General features: G+C 35.9%; 2 protein-coding genes across 4 annotated transcripts; one reads left to right on the top strand and one right to left on the bottom strand.

Annotated features, from left to right (window-relative positions):
• Nucleotides 1–1,940: 1,940 nt before the first annotated feature.
• LOC120249338 (dnaJ homolog subfamily C member 8) lies at nucleotides 1,941–10,982 on the bottom strand. Its single transcript, XM_039257837.1, has 10 exons — nucleotides 10,905–10,982; nucleotides 9,872–10,065; nucleotides 8,055–8,145; nucleotides 7,891–7,951; nucleotides 6,962–7,039; nucleotides 6,305–6,378; nucleotides 4,365–4,478; nucleotides 4,157–4,264; nucleotides 2,419–2,457; nucleotides 1,941–2,316 (listed from the first exon to the last, which is right to left on the bottom strand). The coding sequence occupies exons 1-10, from the start codon at nucleotides 10,980–10,982 to the stop codon at nucleotides 2,230–2,232; spliced, it is 924 nt and encodes a 307-aa protein (XP_039113771.1). The 3' UTR covers nucleotides 1,941–2,229.
• Nucleotides 10,983–18,012: 7,030 nt separating this feature from the next.
• LOC120249719 lies at nucleotides 18,013–23,027 on the top strand. 3 transcript variants are annotated; one of them, XM_039258330.1, is made up of 3 exons: nucleotides 18,013–18,156; nucleotides 18,297–18,440; nucleotides 21,828–23,027. In XM_039258330.1, the coding sequence occupies exon 3, from the start codon at nucleotides 21,839–21,841 to the stop codon at nucleotides 22,886–22,888; it is 1,050 nt and encodes a 349-aa protein (XP_039114264.1). In that variant the 5' UTR covers nucleotides 18,013–18,156; nucleotides 18,297–18,440; nucleotides 21,828–21,838; the 3' UTR covers nucleotides 22,889–23,027. The 3 variants fall into 3 exon arrangements, with proteins under 3 accessions (XP_039114264.1, XP_039114263.1, XP_039114265.1); XM_039258329.1 differs by lacking the exon at nucleotides 18,297–18,440; XM_039258331.1 differs by lacking the exon at nucleotides 18,297–18,440 and having other exon boundaries at nucleotides 21,807–23,027.
• The last annotated feature ends 1,010 nt before the right edge of the window (nucleotides 23,028–24,037 follow it).

The raw sequence follows: 24,037 nt of genomic DNA, 5'->3' as shown, positions 1-24,037 counted from the left end.
CGTCACTTGATGTCATTGTAAAAACACACACACACACACACACACACACACACACACACACACAGTGGTTATTTTGGTATTAACAAACATTGCTCTGTAGAATCTCATCTACCATGCTGAAACTGTGTTAATACACCTGAAATTTTGATACGTTTAGCTTTGCGTGTATCTCTACTCTCTTATTACCTTACATGCATAATACCATTTATGCATCAAATATTTATTAGAAGAACAAGAAACATATAACAATTTAAGAAAAAAAAAGACTAAATACACCAAAATTGATTGAATGCAATCAATATATATATATATATATATAATTGATCTTTCACTCACAGTAATTGCCCCTAGTTTTCTTCTCCTACGATTCCATCTTATGCCAATATCAGAATCAGTTGCACCAATTCATAAGGCTCTACCAATGTTGTTGTTTATAACAAACGATCCCATGCACTACCTATAACCAACACTAATCATATATATATATATATATATATATAGCAATTAAAAAATGCTTTTTAAAAATAAATAAGAAAAAGAACAAACCCTGATAAAACTTTCAGAGCTTTAGACCTACATGAAAAATACAACCCAGTATCCTCCCTCCCTCCTCCATTACTCCCCATTATGACAATAATAATAATAATAATAATAATAATAATAATAATAATAAATAATAATAATAATAAGATGATGAAAAGGAAATAAAACCACAATTAGTTCACCCATCAAAGTAATTATCATATTAATAAGCAGCATAATCCAAAAAGGTAAAAAGAAACGGATGAAAAGATACCAGTGAGATCCAAAGGAGGGATGGGTGGGATGGATCTCATGATAACAAAGAAAGAGTCCCTAGTGGGCAGACAGAATCGAAGCCGTACGAGAGAGCATATCCAAAAGAAGAGGACAAGAGAAGGGATTAAGTGATCCAATGAGAGATCTAGGTGCTCCCCTCCCTTCCCTCACTTTGTCCACTCATTCAAAATCCCCATCCATTCCAAGATACTACTACTACTACTACTAAATCAACAATCCATATTCCATGAACATCATATTCAACCTCTCTTCTTTCTCAAAGTCCAAAAGGCCACCGGACAAAGCCCTTCTCCCTCCCCCAACCTCCTCCTCTTTTTAAGTCATCATAACCTTTATACTACTATTACTGCTACTTACTAGACTGATGCACATGATCTTCAATCATAATGCCCCTCTTTCCCATGTGGTCAAATGTGCAACTTGTTCTCCATCTTGTCGGCCAACTTGTTCTCCTTTCTTTCCTACTTCTACCAACAACAATACAACATTTCTATGTCACTTTTAACATACATACATGTACGTATCATGTTGTTGACTTCCTAACATGCATTGTGAAATAACTTTTTATCAGATATTAGACATACCAAAATCAACACACAATGTTGTTCCACTTTGAGATTTGGATTCAAATTAGAATAGAATTAAACGAGAGAGATAACACAAGCAAACAAACAAACAAAAAAGCAATGGATGGAACACAAAGGGATGATGAGGTGAGTTGACCAAGTAAAGTTTGTGGAAAGTTCAAATACTCTTACGTTTTCGATGTCTGTCACCTTAACTTATTCACTACAAACAGACACTCACATTGGTGGTGACAAATCTGTTTTGAGAACATTAGTTTGGGTGATCCATATAGCTTGTCGGTGATGCCAGAGTCATGGGTTTTAAATATGTCAAAAATACAAAATGGTGTAGATGTTATTTGTGTACCCAAGGCCACCTATCATTGTTTCTAGTTAAACATACTTTTGTCCACTAAAGCACTAACTATGATATATTAATAAATAATAACAAAAATCAGTAGATTGGTGCAAAAGAAGGTTTAGGTTTTGCTTCTTCTGTGTTAAAACTAACTAGACATTGAATTTCATGAAATCAAGTCATAGAGAAAAGTAACAAAACTGAATTGATAAGGCATTGACTAACCTTGGCATTTCATGTATGTTTCTATGCAGAGAACCTGCCTCCAAGATGAACATTTTTGTTGCCTTTTTCCAGATAATAATTATCACAGACAATCAGGTTTAAATGTACAAAGCCTTCACAAAGCGAAAAGGCTCAAAATGAAACTTAAATCTTCAATTGACCCCTAGTGATATACCTTAACAAACTTGGCTGTCATGTTTGTCCCCCTCATAATATTTGGTTCTCAAACTTTATAGGAGCTGAGTACGCACAGGAACTGTATCATTCCCGCTTTACAGGCCTTTGCACATATGATTTGTTTGGATCCTCCGTTTTGAGTTTTGGGGGTCGGATTTCACCCTTTTTGCCCTATAAAACCATATTCAACTCGTGTTCAGAATATGGGCAGAAAGTCATTCTATTTCAATCCAGCAGTTATTGTCCCAGAAAAATAAAGAATTGTAGTCTCACCTTCTTCCCAGTCTTCATAAAATCTCTCCAGCTAGAAACCTGCAGCACCAAGCGTATGAATCAAGTCAGTTTGTTGTGCATATATAACTTTTGGATAAAGTTAAGATAACCTAAGCCTTTCACGTCCATGACAGTTGAGTTGTGCTTGAACTCTATGAATATCAAGATTTAGAACATACGATCAAAGGTTGGTTTGCTATATAGCATAAAGGACATGTTGAAATCAAGCAAAATAAATACAAGGAGAAATCATTATCTGAAAAGCTCCTGCATTAGTTCTAGGAGATAAAATACCAGGTTGGCATCTAGCATCCTCAGGACCTAAACATGGGTACTGCTAGTTATGTTATCGTATCAGTAGGGCTGTAAATGAGCCGAGTCGAGTCGAGCGAGCTTTGCCTTGTTCAAGCTTGGCTCATTACTATTTAATCGAGCTTGAGCTCGAGCCGAGCTTTCTTCGAGCTTCATTTTTCATGTTCAAGCTTGGCTCGTTACTATTTTAACCGAGCTTGAGCTCTAATCGAGCTTATTTCGAGCTTCATGCTCGAGCTCAACTTGTTAAGAAAATTCGAAACTTAACCTTGACTCATTAGCTTAATTAAGGCTTGATTATTTTTTTATATTCTATTTTTTTATTTAGTAAAGTATCATTTAAAAATTATTTAATGAATTATTATCAAGTGTGACTCAACTCGATTTGAGTTTGAGGATTAAAAGAATAATTTACGCCTATTTATTAAATCATTAAGGTTTGAGTTCAAGCTTGTTAAAATCTTCATTAAATAAGTTAACAAATAATTACAATAATAACAAAATAAACATTGTGATGTAACTATCTATAAATATTTTTTTCGATATTATTAACGATCCAATAAATAAGCTTGTTCATGACACTATGAATGGTTATATTAATGATTTGTTACGAATAAAATTAGAAATGATACTATAAACGAGCTTTTACTTATACAATAAACAAGTTGTTCAAAAGATTTAATGAGGCGAGCTTGGTGGTGTTCAAGCTTGGCTCGTTTATCTTATGAGCTCATTTAACTTAATAAACTAACTAACCTGAGCTTTTAACGAGATGAGCCTTCAAATAGTAGTTAAGAGCCCTATATGTGTGACTCAAATTGACAACGACATAGTCACATAAACACCTTAATATACATATATATATATATATATATATAAACGAGCTTATAAACAAGCTTGTTCACGAGCTGTGTTCGCGAGCCAAAACGAGCCGAGCTTTTGGCTGCTCAAGTTTGGCTCGTTTATTAATCGAGCTTGAAAATGATGTTCAAGCTTGGCTCGTTTACAATATGAGCTGAACACGAGAGCTCTTATCGAGCCGAACACCGAGCCACACACAAACAGCTCGGCTCAAATACACCCCTAATCGTAAGACATTTTCATATGAGGCATATGCAATAATATCCTTGGACCTACAGACACCCATCTCTTAAGTTGAGCGCAATATACAAGTCTGAACTTAATGTCAACTTCCATATAAATGCAATTTTCAAGTTAGATTAGGTTGAACGAAAGAAGTTAAGGATATATGCCTAAAAACAGTGAACAAGCACATACTAACTCAACTTTGTGGTATAACAACTTATATAGAGAAATGAGAAACATACCTAGCCATTAAAATATGCAAACCATATTCAACATAAAGAAACAAATGGAATCACAATTGAGAAAGGAAAGAAATTCTCAAGACAGACATTCAACATACCCGTCCCTCTCTTGTTTCTTCCCATTGTTCCTCATGCTCACGCTTCCTTTTCCACATCTCCTTAGTTTCTTCCTCATCCTTCTTAAGTCTTCCTTCCTCTTCTGATATCTGCAATATGAAAATTATATGTTCCAGATGATTAAAAACTCTCAAGGAATAATTATTGAAAAAATCAAACTACATAAATAAAACAAAGAACATAACTAACCCGCATCTGCATTTTTCTCCGTCGCCACTCTTGCCCAGTCAAATTATCCCTCACTTTCATTTTTAACTGCTGCTGAAATTCTGGTGATTGTTCATATTGATGTTCATATTTTCCCTGATCATATAAACCAAATGAATTTTTCTTATCCTTACGTCGATAAATTTACAAATCATTCTCTTATTCACTAAAAAGCTAAATGCCAAATATCATGCAAATTGCATATACTTATACATGCACAAGGCTGTTCATCTCCTAGATACAGAGAAACACTCAATATGAGGACGAATATGTGCATTAAAGAAACGAAGCAGAATATAAAACCAACAAAGTCACAAAGACATAGCATGAAAAATTGGCAAAACATCTGCAATATCACCTTAAGGAGAGAAAATATCCAAAACTGGAAAAAGATTTTAGAAAAATATCAGCTAAGCAACAAGCTTTCTGGACAAAGAACAAAATCTAAAACACACAGGATTCAGAAGTTCTCTTTTTTAAACCTGAACTTGAGTGCTCAAACAAGTATCTGTTGGTCAAGTTAACTGAAATTTTAAATAATAACAAAATGGTGAATATGTTTGTGTTTGGCACATGACTATCTTATATTCAATTAAGACCATGTGAAGGTTCCATTTCATAAAATCAATCAATGTGTGTGCTTGCACGCATAAGTGAGTGAGGAAAGTAAGTTCCCAGGGAACAAATAAGTCTTGCCCCGCCAGTATATCACACAAGTTGTCCTCAAAATTGTTGAATGGCAATTCCTAAGTTCTCTAATGGGTAAAAAGATGTCATGAACCCCAGTTCCAGAAACTTTTTTAAGTAACCTACTACAGGAGGGGAAAACAAATTTGTCCCCAAGAAACTTATGAGCCTGGTCTATTTACTTACATGAGGTTACAACAAGAAATCAGCATAAACAGAAAACTGCATGAACACAGTAATTTCTTGTATGCTGATAGGTGTGCTTAGATTGAGTTGTGATGTCATTAGTTTCTGTATACTATGCCCAAGTCCAATTATCATAACAAATATGTTAAGTTCATATCATGCTGAGCTCAATCCGCTTTCAACACAAACTTTTGTGTATATAGGAAGCACATGAGTTAGTACATACAGTCAGACCAGATATATTAAGAATTTTGGATTATGTTCAAAAAAGGTTGGTTCTAATAAATGCGACCAAGTCTACAGAAGAGTGCCATGTAAGGAATTGAGTCAAACAAACAGATCATCGTATTATGTCAGATGGGGAATACGTAAATCGACTTAATTACATGTAAGAGAGTCCAACTAGACTTAAGGCACTAAAGCAAAAGAAAAGAGTGCGGGAGTAATGCCAAGAGTGAGAAATCTCGAGGCAACAACCGTGATGAAGGATGAAATGCCCTTTCTCAATACTACTTTTACTTCACCAGCACCTTCAACATGCATTTGCAGTGGAAAAGGAAGGTTCCACACATCATACGCAGAATAAATTGTGCATCAAAACACAGAACCATATATAAGAACTTTTTAGGAAAATTCCCTTCAAAATGTGGGGATAACAATGCCAGCCCTTTTGTCAGGCAAGGCTATGAGCAAAACAATGATCTCAATCAATTTGCAGCCCACATCACATCCACTATTCAAGCAGTTGAAGCCCAAATCATTGTTGAACACCAAATTTGACGAAAGATAAGAGTGCAAAGATACATCAAAGACTAAGAAGCCTTGACAAGTAAATTTATTTTCCAAACTAATGTGTGCCCTAAATCATTGATAACTCACAAGACCAAATAAAATCTTGACAAGAGTAAAATTTAACTAATACATAAAAGAGATGATGTTTTTAAACAAGCAAATAAAAGATGAATAACAATAGAACAGATGAAAAAGAAATAGTTGGCACTAGCACCAACATAAATTTTTTTTATGAATTACAGGATGTCACACTTTACCTCATCAACCAGTGATTTTATCTTAGAAGCATTGTCTTTCTTCAACTCTTTTCTCCTCTTTGCCCTTAGCTCTTCTGCAGCTCATGTGAAACAAACAATATCAGATCTGTAAGCATATCAAATGCATTTTGATTTTTTTCATAATGTTGAAACCACTTGCATGGTAATCTATAGTCAAGAGACATCCAAGCATATAAACTTAGACCTAGGCGACACCATACTAACATTCTACCAATTTTACAACCCACAAAGGGTCTTTAATTATACAATGATATCACCAGAGAAATCCAAAATAACTAAAGAACCACATTGGTATAAATAAGGGCCTCAAACTACAGACAACACTGAAATTGGATGAGAAACCATGTAGCATCAATTGACATACCGATTCTGAGCATAACAGCAATTTAGCATATGATTATAAAGCTACTGACAACTGAAGAAAAATGCAAAGGACATACAGGACATTCAAACCCAGTTAAACGTAGTATTGAATACCTACGATAAAATGGTATTTCAATTCTGCATAGTTCTTTGCTGAGGAAATCATTCCATATCACAACCAACAATAGAGGTACTAACCAAAAGACCACAAAGTTCTGAGTGATCTTTCCGATCTTTTACTACAAGCTCAGGAATCAAGATTTGTAAAAATACCTTTTGCAGCATTAATTTGACTTAGGAGATACTCCCTTTCCTGAGGATCAAGCAATAATTGTTGAGCTTTTGCTAATGCTGTCATGAGTCAAACATAGACCATCAGTGATCCACCTTCTAGAGATTCGGAAAAAATGAATAAAATGGAAATACATGCTTTTTGTAAATGAAAAGAACCTTTCATCAATTGCATGATTCAAATATGAGAAAGAAACATAAGAAGATAAAACAAGAACTTTTTTTACAAGATGCCGATTGCAACGTTTCGCAGCAGGGAAACCATGATCATCCAGTTGTAACAGAGCACAACTCACACTAGAGGGATAACAATATTGCTTCAAGAACATTTCACACACAACAACTAGCTTGATCAAAGAAACAATAGTGAACAAGTATATCTTGCATCGGCAACACTAATTACCAACAAGCAACATTCTTCCTACATTTATTCTAGGGGCAAAGCTTATCTTAAGCATACACACTAAATAAATCAGCAAGAGATGATCTCAATTAGAATCCTTCACACATTTCATGTGACATTATCATTCACCGATTACCTATTAACTGAACCCACCTCCTCTCTCTCTCTCTCTCTCTCTCTCTCTCTCTCTCTCTCTCCCTTTTCCTTTATTAGTCAATCTTATTTGATGCAAGCTCAGTGATTATGGTGGATCCAATATAGCAGTATTACTATAACCTCAGAAGACATATTCCTCTTCGTACCAGAACTCAAAAGTACGAACATTCAACATACTTGTACCATACCTCCATCATGTTCTCCAAAGACGCTACTCCAATGTTATGAAATTTTCGGTTATTCAAAATCCACGGTTAAAATTTAAACAATATGCAGGCACAAATAAATCCAGAAAGATATAATTATAACAAATATTTTGCAAAACAGTTCAGGCCTGTTAGAGTTTAGCTACCTCCAAAAGCCTCCTTAGCCTGAGGATGCTTGCATTTATCCGGGTGAACCATCAGTGACAACTGAAAATGTTCAGATGATCAAGCATTACCAAATGATAGATGGCAATTGGAGAACAGTAAATGCTTAATGGCAAGTGGAAACAAGATCCATCTTTAAAATCACCTTCCTATATTGTTTTTTAACTTCTTCAGGTGATGAGTCAAAAGATAAGTTCAGGTGCTCAAAAGGATTCAACTTGAAGCAGGCAAGTATCCTGAGAAAGTGTTATCAAGTCATAATGGTTAACCAGAATTAATAAAACAACAGTTAAAATGTGAGTAAAGACTAAATAGTTCATAACAAATCAATTCATAGTAATGTTTGTGTGTACAAATGGAGCAGGAAAATTGGGGGAAAAAATCAGAATCGATACTAAAATCATAGATCTCTTTTTCATGGAACATGGGTGTATCAATAGCAGAAATGAAACTCAGCTGAAGATGATTTGCATAAAAGGAATTTCTATAAAATAGTAAGTTCTCTCCATTTGCACATGTTGGAAGGATATTCACAAACAGGAAACCACATAGCATTCTCTCCCCTGATTGTTCTGGCTCTTCAAGCAACCAAACAAGGAAATCATCCAGCTATTTCTTTCAACTACTTTGCAATTTCATATTTCTTTCAAAAAAAATCAGAACAAACTGGTTTCGCTACTTCACAAAATATGGGTTTTATACACAGCATAGAGGTAAGGCTTCCCATCCCCCATTAACAACAGGTTCCTCCCACGTAAAGGTGCTTATGCAATATGCATATGCAATTAAAGAAACCGTATTTGAAGGCCAGATCTGAAGTCTCCGGGTCAGCTGTGACCAAAAATATGATTTAGACCTGAGATTTAAGTCCTAAGATTGGTCTGTAGCTCTATGAATATGAATCCCCTGACACAACCCTGTCCTATCCTAGTCGCTTCTGAATCATCAACAGCCCTGCAATGAGGACAGGCAGAAATTTTCATTCTAGCAGGTGAAATTCAAAGAACCTAGGAAAAGGGAAATATATGTCTTTGGCCTTCAGGAGATCAAAATTAGCTCAAAAGTTTGACTCTGGTAGATATAACATTTTCTTGATGTAACTCAAGTGCATATCTTAGTTGTTATATCTGATTTTAAGCTATACCTGGAACATTGTCAATGCTTGACAGGAACAATTCTTCCTCAGGTTGCAACATGAACAGATGCCAAAAAAATAAAATAAATAATAATAATAATACACATAGAACTCATGACAACCAAAAAAAGAAAACACTGGCAGCACCAAAATACAAAATCATGTCAACAATGCAAAAACTGTTAAATTTGTTCCCTGTCAACAAATGGTTCCCAAATTTGTTTCAAGTACTGAATCTAGTGATACACATCACTTATTTGAATTTTATCACCCACAAAACACCCAAGTTTTACAACAATCCAGCCAAGAAAGAATAAATATCCCGTAATTCAGCTTGAACAAGTGATTGGTGAAGACTTCAAAAACAAATTTAACAGGCATGCCATGAAAACAAGTATACCCTCAGGGAGGTTCTCCATGAAAATTCCTCTAAGATTACATCCTCATCACTATACCCAAAACATACGAAATTGAAACTAGACCGACTGCCCAAATTTGACTACATCTTCCTATAATATCAAGACACCATCACCAATTGACATGAAACTCAAAGACAATCCTACAATATTCGGATTAATTTTCATCCAGATCAGGAAAACAAACACCAAATTACGCCTATCGCACAACACCATAATTCATAAACCACCACAAATTCATCACCCGAATGAAAGCCTTCTAACCACTAAAGAACCCTAAAGGGATTCATTACCACAATCCAATCCTCTCACTCAACCCATCAAGCATAAAACAATTGAAAAACGAAACAGATGCTGAGCTCCTGGATCAAAATAAAGAGAGAAAACAAACAATTTCCAATAGATTCGAACCTGATGACCTCGTTGTCCCTCTCAACCTCACTGACCTCAGCGAAGAAGCCCTTGAGGATGAGATCCTCCTCCGTCTCGGCGGCCATTTTCGCGAGAGAAGACTGTCTCCGCTCTTCTACTCCAACCCCTCGGCGAACGATGGGGATTCCTTCAGTGGATGAAAGAGAAGCTAATTTAAGGGTAAGAAAATTAGCCTTTTCTCATGTAAATATTAATAGAGAATTATGATAATTAAGATGTTGGTGTTAAATGGTAAAAATATATTGTTAACTTTGAAAATTTAATCTGTCATCATTAGCTAGTTCTTTGAGGTGTGCTTTAGAGTTAAAAGACTAAAACATGTCCTAAGAGTATTATAAAAAGTAAAAACATAAGTAGATTTTTTTTTTTTTTACATTTTTCTAAAACAGCAAATAAATTACATATATTAGAATAAGAGAGTTATAAGGGTTATAATGAAAGAAAAATACAGCAAATACCTTTTACTGCCAATAAGTAAAGAAATTAGAAGGTATGTTGATAATGAGGGAACAAAATGAACAGCCCAAAATTTAAAAATAAATAAATAAACCACGGATTCATTAAAATAATTGAAAATAAAATATAGACAAAACTATAATAACAATAATAAAAGATACACCAAAACACCTAAATTACTAGAAATGAACACAAAATTCAAATAGAACTCAAATTTTAATAGTTCATTTTTGAAATAGAAATACCATAGAAAGTTATAAATTTTTTTCTATGATAAAAAATTTATGATTTATTCATATTTATAAAAAAAAAAGTTTGATATCTCTTCACAAATTTATTTTTCATCCCACGTAGTGATTTAAACATTATGTAAATTGAAAGTTTAACACTTCGACCAACTTTTATTGGTGATTTAAATGTATTATTACCAAACTCAAACATCAAATTAACATAAAATTCTAAATTTAGTGAACTATCTCTTACTTGTCACTGGGAAACATCCATAGCAATATGAGAGTTTTTCTTTCTTTTGTTCAACTTTATTGTAGTACTAAACCTTCTGTTCTTCGAATTGACAATCCTGGACAATCTTCTTGCCTGAGCTCTCTGCGAATTTCGTCTCCCCCCTTGCCATGGCAAGCGGGGGTCAACCTCCCTCCACCACAAAAATCTTGGTCCCAAATCGCTTATTCTTTGACTCAATCCCTAGACAACTCCCTTCTTCATAATGAGCAACTCCTCAGCAAACTCAAAGCCACCACATCCAGCTTCGTCTGCCTGGATAAGGATGCCACCAATGGAGGCCGTATGAAATTCCAATACGCTTTGTATGGTAAGTTGTTTGGTAAATCTCTTCCTTTCGAACAGGTCAAGACGTCGCTTCTAGCCAAGTGGAACAGTATTGGAGAGATCTCCATCTCCGATCTTCCTAATGGGTTTTTATTGATTAGATGCCCTACGGAAAAAGCTATGCAGCAGCTCCTTCTTGATGGACCATGGTCTGTAAACGGAATCATTTTACAGCTATCCCCATGGAAACCTTTTTTCGAACCTAGCTTCGTTAAGCTTAACTCCGCTGCAATATGGGTGCCGTTTCACAACTTGCCGGTCGAATGCTGGGAGGGTGACATTCTTGAGACCATTGCTAGCAACTTCGGTAATCTCATCAAAATTGATGAATTTACATCCACACTGGTCAGATCCAAATACGCTCGTGTTTGCATTGAAATTGACTTATCTAAACCTCCTTGTCGAGGTTTTTGGATTGGGGATGATTTTCAGAAGGTGTTCGTCGTTGCAATGTATGAGAGATTACCGACATTCTGTTACAACTGTGGGCTTATCGGTCACGATAACAAGTCATGCACTAGGTCTGCGTCGTCTGAGGCCGGCGGGTTCTCTTTGCTCTCTCGTGAAGAACGATTGCCGGTAGAAAGAACCTTCCAGGTTTCGCACGACGCCAATCAACGCATGGACACTTCGGATCCTATTTTCGTCCCTAGCCTTGAGGATAATCAAGAAACCGATTTTGGACCGTGACTTATGGTATCTCGCCAGCGTGGCCGTGCTCAGGGTCGCGGCGGTAGTGTTGTGCGTGCCTTTCACGTGACTCAGCGAACAACAGCCGGCGCGGAAGCCAAAATCACTGAGTCCCGAGGCACTGTCTCCCATAACTTACGTGGAGGATCCCGATTTGCTAGTCGTGGGCGGTCATCCACTTTACATGCCTCACACGATTCCCTAAGATCTGATGCCGTTGAAGCTCCAAACGTCTCAAACTCTCGTTGTAGATCTAGCCGTTAATCAAAACATCGTGATCAACGAAACCAACAAAGATAATCCCTTGGATCCAATTCAATTTCCTTCGCTTAATCCACAGGCCACTACTCTGACAGACCCTTCAATACAAAATAATGCCTTTAACTCTCCTCGAGACCATCCACCGCATATCCTTTCCAATCACATCGTTTCCTTTTCGTTCTTCTCGAGGAGCCTCTCAGACGACTAACTTATCTAGGCCCCTTTCTAAACCCACCTCTCCCCCTCCCATCCTGAGAACCTTTGTCTCGAATGTCTCCATCAACACCCCTTTCTCTTGACATTTTCACGACTCGCTTGTTTCTCAAGTCTCTTCTGCCCTTGATTCCAGTGAAATAGAAGAGGATAGTGGAGAAGATGAGGATTCCACTGATGATGAAGACGATGAGATGCCAGATGAGGAAGACGGCCCCGATGACTCCATGACACTGGTCCAATATCAGGCAGAGGTCAGACGGGAAACTCTCATCATGAAAGGAGTTCATGCTGAGGAGGTATCGCCAAAGAAAGGCATAATGGAAACCGGGGGTTCCACACCTTGAGGCTTCTGTTTCTTCTTTCCCGTCCTTCATTCTTAAGGAAGTATCTTTTCATTTTTTTTATTCATGTTTATTATGAATTTAGCTAAAATTATCTATTGGAATTGCATGGGTATCTCTGATCGGGATACTTCTTCTTGGCTTATCAGACTCATCAAAAAGCTTAAACCCATTTTGGTTTGTTTAGTTGAAACCCGCGCCAATTCTGATCGTGTTGATTGCTTTTGTCAAAAAAATCCTAAACACTGGGAGTGGGCCCCTGTTCTCGACGAAGGTCTTTCAGGTGGTATTTTTATCCTTTGGAGCTCGACCATTGGTTGGGTTACTCCTATCGCTGGTTCCCGTCGCGCTTTACACATCATGGTCTCCACTACTTTTTCCAAAACCTTTATTATCTCTGTGGTTTATAATTCTTCTCGTTACTTTAATCAACATTTCCTTTGGCACGAACTCTCTAAACTCTTTTATCTTAAGCTTCCCTGGCTCATTCTGGGGGATTTTAACTCCATTCTTTCTAGAATTGAGCATAGGGAGGCTCTTTCTTTTACTATAGTCACAAGTCTCATTTTTTCAATGACTTTATTTGATAGCAACAATCTCCTGGATTTAAAATATGTCGGTTCACCCTTTACTTGGTGCAACAACCAACTTGGTTCTGACTCGACGTTAGGCTAGGCTTGATTGTTGCCTGGTCAATCTAGAGTGCAATGACGCATTTAAATCCTATACTCTTTCGCATCATACTCGCTCCTTCTCGGATCATTCCCCACTTTTCCTTACCGTTAACTTAACTGTTGTTCATAAGAGAAAACCTTTCCGGTTTGAAAATTTTTGGGTGGATTATCTGGGGTGCCATTCTTGTGTTCGAGAAGCTTGGAATTTTTCTCCTCGTGGTAACCCTATGCACGTGTTTTCTCATTTCCTTTATCGCACTCGTTTTAATCTTAATCGTTGGTGTTGCTCAGGGATCAATAACTTGGATATTGCTATTTATGAAACTGAAACATAAATTGATTCTCTTGAGCTCTCTGATTCTAACTCTAATACACAATTCATTCTCAAGGGCCTTTACGCTAAACTTTATGCTTTGCAACGCCAAAACACTATTAAGTGGGCCCAACATGCTCGTTTAAATTGGGTTTTAGATGGTGATAAGAATACAAGTTTTTTCATGCTCTTTATCATATTCATTCTCATACAAATTTTATTTCTCAAATTGAGGATACTAATGGTAATGTTTTCAGAGACCCTTCTGGCATTGATCAAGCTTTCATGAACTTTTATCAACATCTTTAGAACGGTTCTTCCAGCAATTCTTCAAACATTCATGATGCTCTTCCCCCTGACCTCCCCAAGATTTCTGATTATGATAGTGCCTTTCTTATCAGCAATGTTACTATGGAGGAAGTTTATCAAACTATTTTTGACCTTCCTTCAAGTAAGTCCCATGGCCCCGACGGCTTTAATGTGGAATTTTATAAAATTTTTTGGCATGTTGTTGGTATTCATCTTTTTGAAGCCATTCGATATTTCTTTAAAACTTCTTTCATTCCTTCCTCTTGGGGTAAAACCTATGTCGCTCTCATTCCAAAGAAGGATAACCCAAATCTTTGTTTCTGATTTTCGACCGATTTCCATGTGTAACGTTTGTTTCAAAATTCTCTCGAAACTGCTTGCAAATAGTTTAAAAAAGGTTATTCCTTATATTATTGGTCGAGAACAAGTGGGTTTTGTGGCTAATCGTAGCTCTTCTGGCAATATTATCACTATGCAAGAGGTTGCTCATTCGATTGAAAACGATACCCATAGCCCCCCAGGATGATTATCAAACTTGATATCGAAAAAGCTTATGATACCCTTAGTTGGAGTGCAATTCTTACCATTCTTACCAAAATGAATTTTCCACCACTTTAGGTCTCCTGGATTAAATCTTGTCTTCATTCTTGCTCATTCTCTCTCTTAGTTAATGGCAGACCCACCTCTTGGTTTTCCTCTTCTAGAGGAGTTTCAGGGAGACCCTATCTCCTCTTATCTTTTTCATTATTGTTTCTCAAACTCTTACTACTATGCTTAATTCTAGTCTCCAGAATAATCTTATCCCTAGTTTTAATAGCAACTTGCACCATAACTTCAATCATCTGATGTATGCTGATGACCTGATTTTAATTACACAAAGCCTCTCGTAAGGTTGCTAAAAACATTCAGACTTATTTATCATATTATAATATCATCACTGGTCAGCGTCCCAACTATAATAAATCTCAAATTTTTTTCCCTTCTTGGTTGAACAACCATGTTCTTAATAGAATCTGTTCTATCCTGAATCTTAAACAGGCCTTCTTCCCTTTTAAATACTTAGGGGTGTTCATCTCACCCAAAAGAATTGCTTTACAAACCTTTCAGCCTATGGTAGATAAAGTCAAAAGATTAGTTACTAAATGGTCTAATTTTCACGTCACTCCTGCATCCAAATTCATTCTTATTAACTTTGTCATGTTATCTATTCCAGACTACACATCAATAGTCTACCCTATTCCTGATTTAATTCTGCTTGATATTTCTAAAGTTGTGAGAATTTTTATTTGGAATAGGAATGGTAATGGAAAGGGCATCCATAATGCGAGTTGGAATATTTTAACTAAAGGTAAGTCTGAGGGGGGCTTAGGCATCAAAAAATCTTGCTCTTGCCAAACATTCTCTAATGTCCAAAAATATATTCAAGTACTTAAACAATCATGATTGTTTGTGGGTTGAAATTTTGATTAATAAGTATGGGAAAATCAATTTTTGGCATGATCCTATGCCTATCAAGTGCTCCTGGTTCTTTAGAGGTTTATGCAAATCTGCTGATTTTATTAAACATTACTGCAAAATAAATTCTATTAATCATGTGAACACCTCTCTTCTTTGGGATCCTTGGCTTTTTGATATACATGTCGCCCTTAAGCCCACTTACCTCAATATGGATGTTGATTTTGATCAAAATTTTTCTTTCTGATATTGTTGTTGATGATCAGTGGAATTTTCAAGGGCCTAATTATATTTTTGGCAATCATGTTGACAATATGGACAGGAATTTAATTTCTATTGATCATAATTCTGATAATCACTGGATTTGGGCGCCTAAATATTCTTGTACCAAACTTTCATATGCAATTTATCATACTTTGAACAAGCAATTAGATTCTTCTGATCAATGGGATGGGTGGAATATTGTCTGGAGCATTCCTGTTGCTCCTAGAATTAAACATTTCATATGGTTATGTATTAGAGGCCGCCTATCCACATCTGCATTTCTTCATAGCATTCACCTTGGCCCAAATAACCCATGTGTTTTATGTGGACTTCACAGTGAGACCATTGATCATTTGTTTTGTCAGTGTGATAGAATCCAAGTGCTTTGGGATCAGATTAATACCATGCTGAACATTTCAATATTTTTCACTAATGGGTTTTCTTCAGGAAATTGGGTTACTGAATACAGGCAGTCTAAGCGCACATTAGCATTTCCCGGCCCATCTACTCTACTATTGTATCCAGGGTTGCGGCACATGTTGAAGAGTTCTCTCACAGCAATACTGATCTTGTGGGCAGAAAATTATTTCTCTGCAATTTTTCTTTTGCTGATGATTACTTTCTTTTCACTCATGCAACATCAAACCACAATACACAGGTAAGATCTACTGGCTTTTTCTTTTCTAATGCTAATTATGAAATTTCTCTTGCAGGTTGTGCCTCTCAACGTTTCTAGGACAACTCTTCGGATGAGATACTAGCTGTCGAGGTTGCTCGACACACTGCGATTGAGCTACACATTCCTGTCAAACACATTTTCTGCGATCATCATACAATCATCCAATTAATTCAGTACAACGATCACATTTCCTCCTGGAGATTCGAAGCGCAAATCAACAACCTAAAGTTTCTTCAAGACATGTGTGGCCATCCCCAAATTCACATCATTCCATCTATTTGGGGTGTTCCGCAATCAATTTAGCGACTCATGGATTCCATCATCAACATCTCAATCTATTTTTATTTGGAAAAGATCTTCCATTTTGGATTATAAAATCATTTCTTAATTATGGTTTTACTTTCAAATTTGTTCTTTTGTTTCCATAACTTTGTTTTGTGTATTTTTATATCTGTATCTTCTTCTAGCCTTTTTACTTTCAATAAATAGCTTCTCGGTTTGAGAGGTTCTTCAAAATAAAATAAATAAATAAATGCTTATACAAACAGTATTATATTTAACATTGAATTGTCTTCAATTAACTAAAAACTGAAATAAAATCCAAACAAATCATTAGATTTGTCTTTTATTATTATTTAAGGGTTAGTATGTTTTAATAATCATTTGTGGTTCTTTCTTAATTAGTAATATAAAATAGCTTTTTTTGTTTGTATTAACACATTTTAATCTTAATTTGTAACATTTTTTTAAAATACATACATACATATTTATTTTATATAAGACGAAAAAATAAGCTATTTTTAAACATAGCAAAATGGCTAAAACCCAAATTTCCATGTGTAAATTAATATATTATTTTATTTTAATAAAACTAGTAATAAAAATACCCTCTAAAGTTAAGGTATTCACAAAAAAAAAACTCATGACTTTGAGTATTCCCTAAAGCCCTTTCTTTTTCTGACAGGTTATTTTTTAGACCTTTTTGTCATAAAGGTGATTGATGTTGACATAAAAGTAACTGATGTTAACTGCGCCTGGCTCTCAGTTTTTAAGCGAAAACACCAAATGTTAAACGAAAACCCTTAATTTTAAAAGCTGAAAAGTCAAATTTTAAACGCAAAATGTGCTATATGTTAAGTAAAAACTTATGTGGTTAAATAAAAATACGCTATGTTAAACGGAAACTATATATTTTAAGCGGGAAGTATATGTTGTAAAATAGAATAAACTAATGGAGTGAACTGTATTAATTGAAAAGTAACCTGTGATGATTGAAAAGTAAACTGTAAATTCAAATTTCAAAAAATCTGTCTGAGATGTTTAGAAACTTTCAAAGAGTTATAATTCTTTTTTTTCTTTAATAAAATCAATATTATTAATTAAGAAAAAAAAACCACAATTTGGGAAACACCCTAAAATAAATTATTTTTATTATTTATAAAATCTCATTTAAATTTTAAAAAGAGTGTAACTATGGGCCGCTATGGCGGTGCAGGCCGAAATCAATCATCATCAAAGCACGAATCCCGAGGGTTTTTTTGTACGGTTAGCGTAAGAGTGAAGCCTTTCATGGCAATGTTTTCTTTCTTTCTCTCTCTCTCTCTCACCAACAAAAGGCCTGTTATTCTCGATCGAATCACGCGACTCAACGTGGCCACGGCCTCTTCCCCTCAACCATTTCCTCTCCACCGAGCTTTGCGTGCTCCGTCTCCCTCGCGCCCGATCCACGCTCCTCGATTCTCCATCTCTCCTTCCAGGTCTGATCTCACGCCTTTGCCTCTCTCGATGTCTTTTCTTCCGATTTTCGCTCACAGTGTCGAAATTCACGAGTTTTCAATTTTTTTTTTGGGTCTAGGGTTTGTAGAATTTGAGAGTGATTTTGTTTTCCTTCTTTTAGGGCTGTGGATTTGGATGTTTGTGTTTGGTTGGGGGTGCTCTTTGTGTGGGTTTCGATTAATGTGCGTGTTCGCGGCTTGCGCTGCTGGTTATTAGGTGTTGAGAGGTTGGATTTGTTTTTGAGGTGGAGGTTGTCCCTGGGTGGGTAAGTTCATCTACTTCTTTAGCTCGATGGATTTTGTCTGTGTTTTGGTTTTGTTGGATGTGATTGGTGTGTAAATTCTTCAGGAGGGATTAGAAATTTTGATTTTTCTAGATTTTTTGAGATATTCCGTCTGGGATGACACTGATTGCTGTTATTCTCATGAAGTATATTGATAAAATGTCAACTTTTCATTTGAATACCTGTACTGACTTTGCATTGTGTATACATTGTTGGTTTAAGGGTTCGTCCTGAGATTTTTAAGATTGTGGTTGAAGTTTTTTTTCTTTTGGTTATTATGAACTGTTTTTGTTTATTTAATTACGCTATTTCGACATGGAAGTTCACTTATAGGTGGTTGCTGAAAGAATCATGGTTAGAGCTTGGATTTTACTCTATTTAAGTCTTAAGTGAATCATGGATTTCATTCCGGTTAAAGTTCAAAATAACATTTGGAGTAGGAGTAAAGGAGTGTACAAGTTTTACACTATATCAACTGCGCTAAATCCAAATCTCGAAGGGGAAGCTAGTAGAAAGAGTAGTTGTAATCTCTAGAAGGTTGGGCCATCAAGCAACCTATAGGCTGACACAGGCTTAATATAATAAGGGTATTAAGCTCCTATCTGCGTTGCACTTTGAGTCTTGCCGGACAGGATGCAGTTTATACATCGGACCTTTGCTCGAATGCATTTGGAAGGTTTGTGCATTGTGGTGTCTTATCGTGAGCTAATACCCGAAGGGCCAAATTGGGCGGTAGCAATAGATGTGGTTTAGCAGCTCAGTGAACTTGTTTATTTTGTTCATAACTGAAATTGGGTAGATATGGTACTAAGGCATCATTCTGTTTTCTGAATTTCTAAATTTTAAATTCTCTAGGATTAATATGAAAAGTTTCTAGATGCAACATATCGTTCTAGACCTTTTGGGGTATTATAGAAAATGCTTGTTGGGTGTATTTTATTGGCTGTAGAATGCCTTTAAGAACAATTGACTAAGTCAATTATTGTGATTTGTAATCTTTATTGTGAATGTCTAAGGAGGCAAAGTAATAAGGTATAATTGTTTGGATAAATTAAGATATGAAGTGGCCTTTTGCCTTCATCTGTATAGAATTTGAACTGCTACTAGGAGCTAATTGATCACAATAGCATTACCATGTTCTATTTATGTTACATTGCTTTATTCCAAAACTTACTATGCTCCTTTTGAACTTATTTTTGGGTTTATGGTTTCTTTTTTAATTGATATAATGTTCTATTGAGATAATTTAACTCTACTAAAATTGTGAAAAAAGATATTTAAGTTTGCCATGAATATGGTGTTTTTCCAATTCAATTATGTTAATTACAATTTCTCATTTTTATTGTTGATAATTCATTTTCATTACTTCACTTTATTCTTTAATTGAATATTGTTATCATGATTCTTGGTATGTCATTAAAAAAAAATAAATAAATACAAATATGAGTTCGTTTTGCCACATGGATGCCATATCACCTTTACGAACCAAAAGGAATGGAAATACTCAAAATAGCAAGGGCAGAAACCAATAGTGCATTTAACATATTTCAATTTTATATATTTTAGTTACAATTTTACATATTTCTTGATAGTTATCCTTTTTCGTTGGTGTTATCTGGTTCGGGAGAAATCATTTACTTCTTGCCGATTGCAAGAGTACATCTTGCTATTGTTGTTTATGGACATGCATGTCATTGTTTAGTTCTGGTTTACCTAGAATAATTTCCAGTTTATTAATTGTTCATCTTGTTTGCTTGTCTATAATCACAAAACTAATTAAAATCTTCACCACATCCAAAAATAAACAACAACAACAACTACGTCTTACCTTGACTTTTTATGACAACCAGTCCTTCACTTCACAAATTGGGTTCTTTAAAAATAGTGATCAATAAAAATCCCAGTGCTTCCCCGTTTAGTAACAATAATGTAAGAAATATATAGATATTTTCCTATCTTATTCCCTGTCTTCTTTGACAACTTTCTTATTGTTATATGCTTGTATTAAATTTCTTTGTAAGTCAAGAATTTCAAGAATTTCTTCATCATGATTGGAGCTAGATGTTGTGTAATAAAGTAGACCCCTTTTTTCTGCGCGCGTGTGTGTGTATTTGCTTCTACCAATAATACTTATAGAATTGTGAAGATTACAGTGGAATTAGGGATCTATTGGTTTTTGAAACCTCTTGTTTACCTGTGGATGCACAAGGGATAATTAATTTCCCAATGCAAGCAAAACTAGAAGAATGCTTTCTTTTATTTAGTTATGGAATCTTTGGCGTATCTGTTGTTGTTATGATAAACAACTTGCTTATGACTTCTATCTTCCACCTGTTTACCTAGGAAAATCTGTGCCTTCAGTTATTCAATTTTGAAATGCTAGCCATTTGATCCTCAGGTCCCAGTTAAGTGCTAATAAATTCGTTATTGCATGTTCCTGCACTGCCAGAAAGATTGAACAGCTGTTTTTTTTAACTCCTACCCTGCGAGATAGGCTACTAAATGAAAACTTAAGTTGAAATAATGAAAGTTAAAAATAATGCATGGTGTTTGTGCTAGTTTTGCTTAAAATTTGATACCTGGAACAGTTTTATTTCCTTCACTTTCATTCTTCACGCAAGAATCTTGTTGGCTTTGGTTAGCATTTGGTTTCCCTGGTTAAATTACTTGGAGTCTAGTATAAGTATCTTAGGACATGAAGCGGGGAGCTATTGTTGTTTGTTAGCTTCATTGGTTTGGATTTAATGCCATATCTCCTTAACGCATGAGATATGAATGGTGTATAGCAGCGGAGTTATCAAGTCTTGTTGTAATTTACCAGCAGATCAGTCTGCACTTTTAACCCAATTAGAGCAGTGTCTGTGCTGGTGTCTGAGGCCATGGCTGCTGGAACAGTCTTCATGCTTCATGGCAACTTGATTTATACTGAGCATACAATCTAACTTATTGTAGTTGCGGTCCAAATCTTCAACAAGGAGGAGTGAAGTGGAGCTGTTACTATAGCAATATGAAGCTTCTTTTCCAAATCTAAAAAGCTTATGTACTCTTTATACCTAGATGGTACACTCTCAGTGCAGACCAGCTGGCCAAAAGGGCTATTATTAGCATGGAACACGTGCAGCACCCTGTGACCCTAGTCGTGATGTAATTTTGAACAAAAAACCCACCCCCAAAAAAAAAAAAATTCCTTTGCTTGTCCTAGTTTATAATTTTATATTGACGTTGAGTTTCATGTGTACTTTGTTAACTTTGATATATCGCTTTGATTTTGTTTCAGTTCACTAAAACTTTCATGGCTGATGGCTTGTTTCTGTGCTTCCTCCGTGACTCTTCTGATATTTTGATTAGGATGTTTGGTTGTTTGTGTAGGTGTGCTGGAAATGACAAGGAGCATCAGGAACCATCGCAAAATTACATCCCGTTGGGCTAGGCCAACCCCATATCCCTTGCCTTCACACCATGGTGCTTCAGGAAACAGAACTGATCTGAAGAACTCACCATTAGGCTTGGAGAAAAAGGATTGGCAAGACGCAACTTGTTCAGTTTGCATGGAATTTCCACATAATGCTGTTCTTCTCCTTTGCTCATCTCATGACAAGGGTTGCCGCCCTTACATGTGTGGCACCAGCTATCGTCACTCAAATTGTCTGGAGATGTTCAAGAAGGCTTACACTAAAGCAATGCCCTCCAATGAAACAAATGCAGAGAATCCTAGTTTGAGCCTGATGACTGCTGGTTGGTCTACTTGCAAGAAATCTGAGGGGATCGAGCTTGCTTGTCCCCTGTGCCGTGGACAAGTGAAGGGATGGACGGTTGTTGAGCCTGCACGGGAGTATCTGAACAAAAAGAGGAGAAGCTGCATGCACGATGACTGCTCATTTGTGGGAACATATAAACAACTTCAGAAACATGTGAGGGCTGAGCATCCCCGTGCAAAACCACGAAAAGTGGATCCTATTCTGGAACAGAAATGGAGAATGATGGAACATCAGAGGGAAAGGGAAGATATTATCAGCACAATCAGAGCATCAAATCCAAGGTCTGTAGTATTGGGGGATTATGTGATAGACTTCGATGGTGGCTCTGACACTGATGGTGAGGATCTCGGTGAAGGGGAAAGAAATTATGGAGCAAGGGGTGGCTTCAATACAAACTATTTTTATTTTCTCCTTCAAGAAGGGGCTGGATCTCTGTTGTCAAGGTTTACTAGAGATGATGAAACATTTGACAGCTTAGAGGATGGCGGTGGTACTGTGCTCTCAATTGATGATGATGCTCCTGCTGTTGATGCAGCTGCTGGCAATCTTCTGGAAGGAGATGATGAGGATGACGACCAAGGCAGACAAGCAGCAATGTCTGTGAATTTATTGAGATCTGGGAGGCGGCGAAGGCGGCGGAGCCGTGGGAGACTGTCTTCGGGTGTGAGCTGAAGTAGAATATTGTGGACACAAGGTGTAGGATCATTAGCTGACGGATAAAAAAAAAAGTTTCATCATGAAGTACCATTGTGCATGAATTCTCTCCATATTTTCATCTTATTTATTCTCACATGACGATATTTACTCATCATTGAATCTCATATCTCATGAACCTCAGAAGATTAAAACCCATTTCTTTTGATATTCCAACTTGGCCTTATGGATTTAAGGCGGCAACCATGTGGTTAAAGTTAAACCAAACACAGGTGAGATAGTGTATATTTGATACTTTTGCCTGAGGTTGGTTATTGGATGTAAGCAGTGTTTGAATGCTTGAAACTGTAAATTGATTTTTTTATTTTTTTTTTAAAGACTCATCAGGTTTGCTTACAGTTTGTTTTGATTTTGGGGTGCTTTTATTTAGTGGTTGAGAATGGGTGGACTAAGCAAATGCTATGAAAGATTGTTCAAATTATTTCCCAGTTTCATAATAAGTGTGTTTTCAGTTTCAGGTCATCCATTTGTAGACATTCTCATCCTCTTATTTATAATTGGAATGGATTAATTATTATTCTCTAGATATTCATTGACTAACATTAATTTGAGTCTTGAATTAAGTATTTATGCTCAAAAGTTGGCTACTTGGATCCAACAGTAATTTGTTTATTAATAAATAAACTCATTGCTTGCCGTATGTATATATATGTTTTTATGTATGTTTATGATATCCAGCGGTTAACATCTAATTTAAAATATCAAGCTTGTTAGAAAGATAACAGAACTTGAGTTAAATGGAAGGACAACACACAATATTAGAAATTGGTGAGCAGTTACATATTACGCCAATTGCTATGAAAATAATATTTCAAATTAAAAAAATAAAAAATAAAAGTTGTCAGACCATCTAATATTTTCTAAGAATAGCTCCAACCAATGATTTTATTATCAACTAGTGTCATAAAGTCACCCACATGTCAATCAACAATAAGACTTTTATTTAAATAACTTCACGTGTCAATAAACAAGAAAACCTTTATATTTATATTTATGATTAATAAATTTTTTTTAAGTATAATGTATATACCATGGATAAATCACTGTCAAAATTGTAAACGAATCTCTCTTAATTCTGTGCACAAGAGAACTCTTGTGAGTTGTGAC

This window comes from Dioscorea cayenensis, chromosome 19 (assembly GCF_009730915.1).
Source record: "Dioscorea cayenensis subsp. rotundata cultivar TDr96_F1 chromosome 19, TDr96_F1_v2_PseudoChromosome.rev07_lg8_w22 25.fasta, whole genome shotgun sequence".
Classification (NCBI taxonomy): Eukaryota; Viridiplantae; Streptophyta; class Magnoliopsida; order Dioscoreales; family Dioscoreaceae; genus Dioscorea; species Dioscorea cayenensis.
This window is presented reverse-complemented; position numbering and strand designations above follow the sequence as displayed.

Excerpts from the sequence above, each read along its gene's own strand:
- LOC120249338 (XM_039257837.1), bottom strand. The coding sequence starts at position 10,982 with ATGGCAAGGGGGGAGACGAAATTCGCAGAGAGCTCAGGCAAGAAGATT. Across the intron at positions 8,146-9,871 it reads AGGGACAACGAGGTCATCAG|GATACTTGCCTGCTTCAAGT; the intron begins GTTCGAATCTAT and ends ACACTTTCTCAG. Across the intron at positions 2,317-2,418 it reads TTATGAAGACTGGGAAGAAG|GGCAAAAAGGGTGAAATCCG; the intron begins GTGAGACTACAA and ends ATGGTTTTATAG.
- LOC120249719 (XM_039258329.1), top strand. The coding sequence starts at position 21,839 with ATGACAAGGAGCATCAGGAACCATCGCAAAATTACATCCCGTTGGGCT.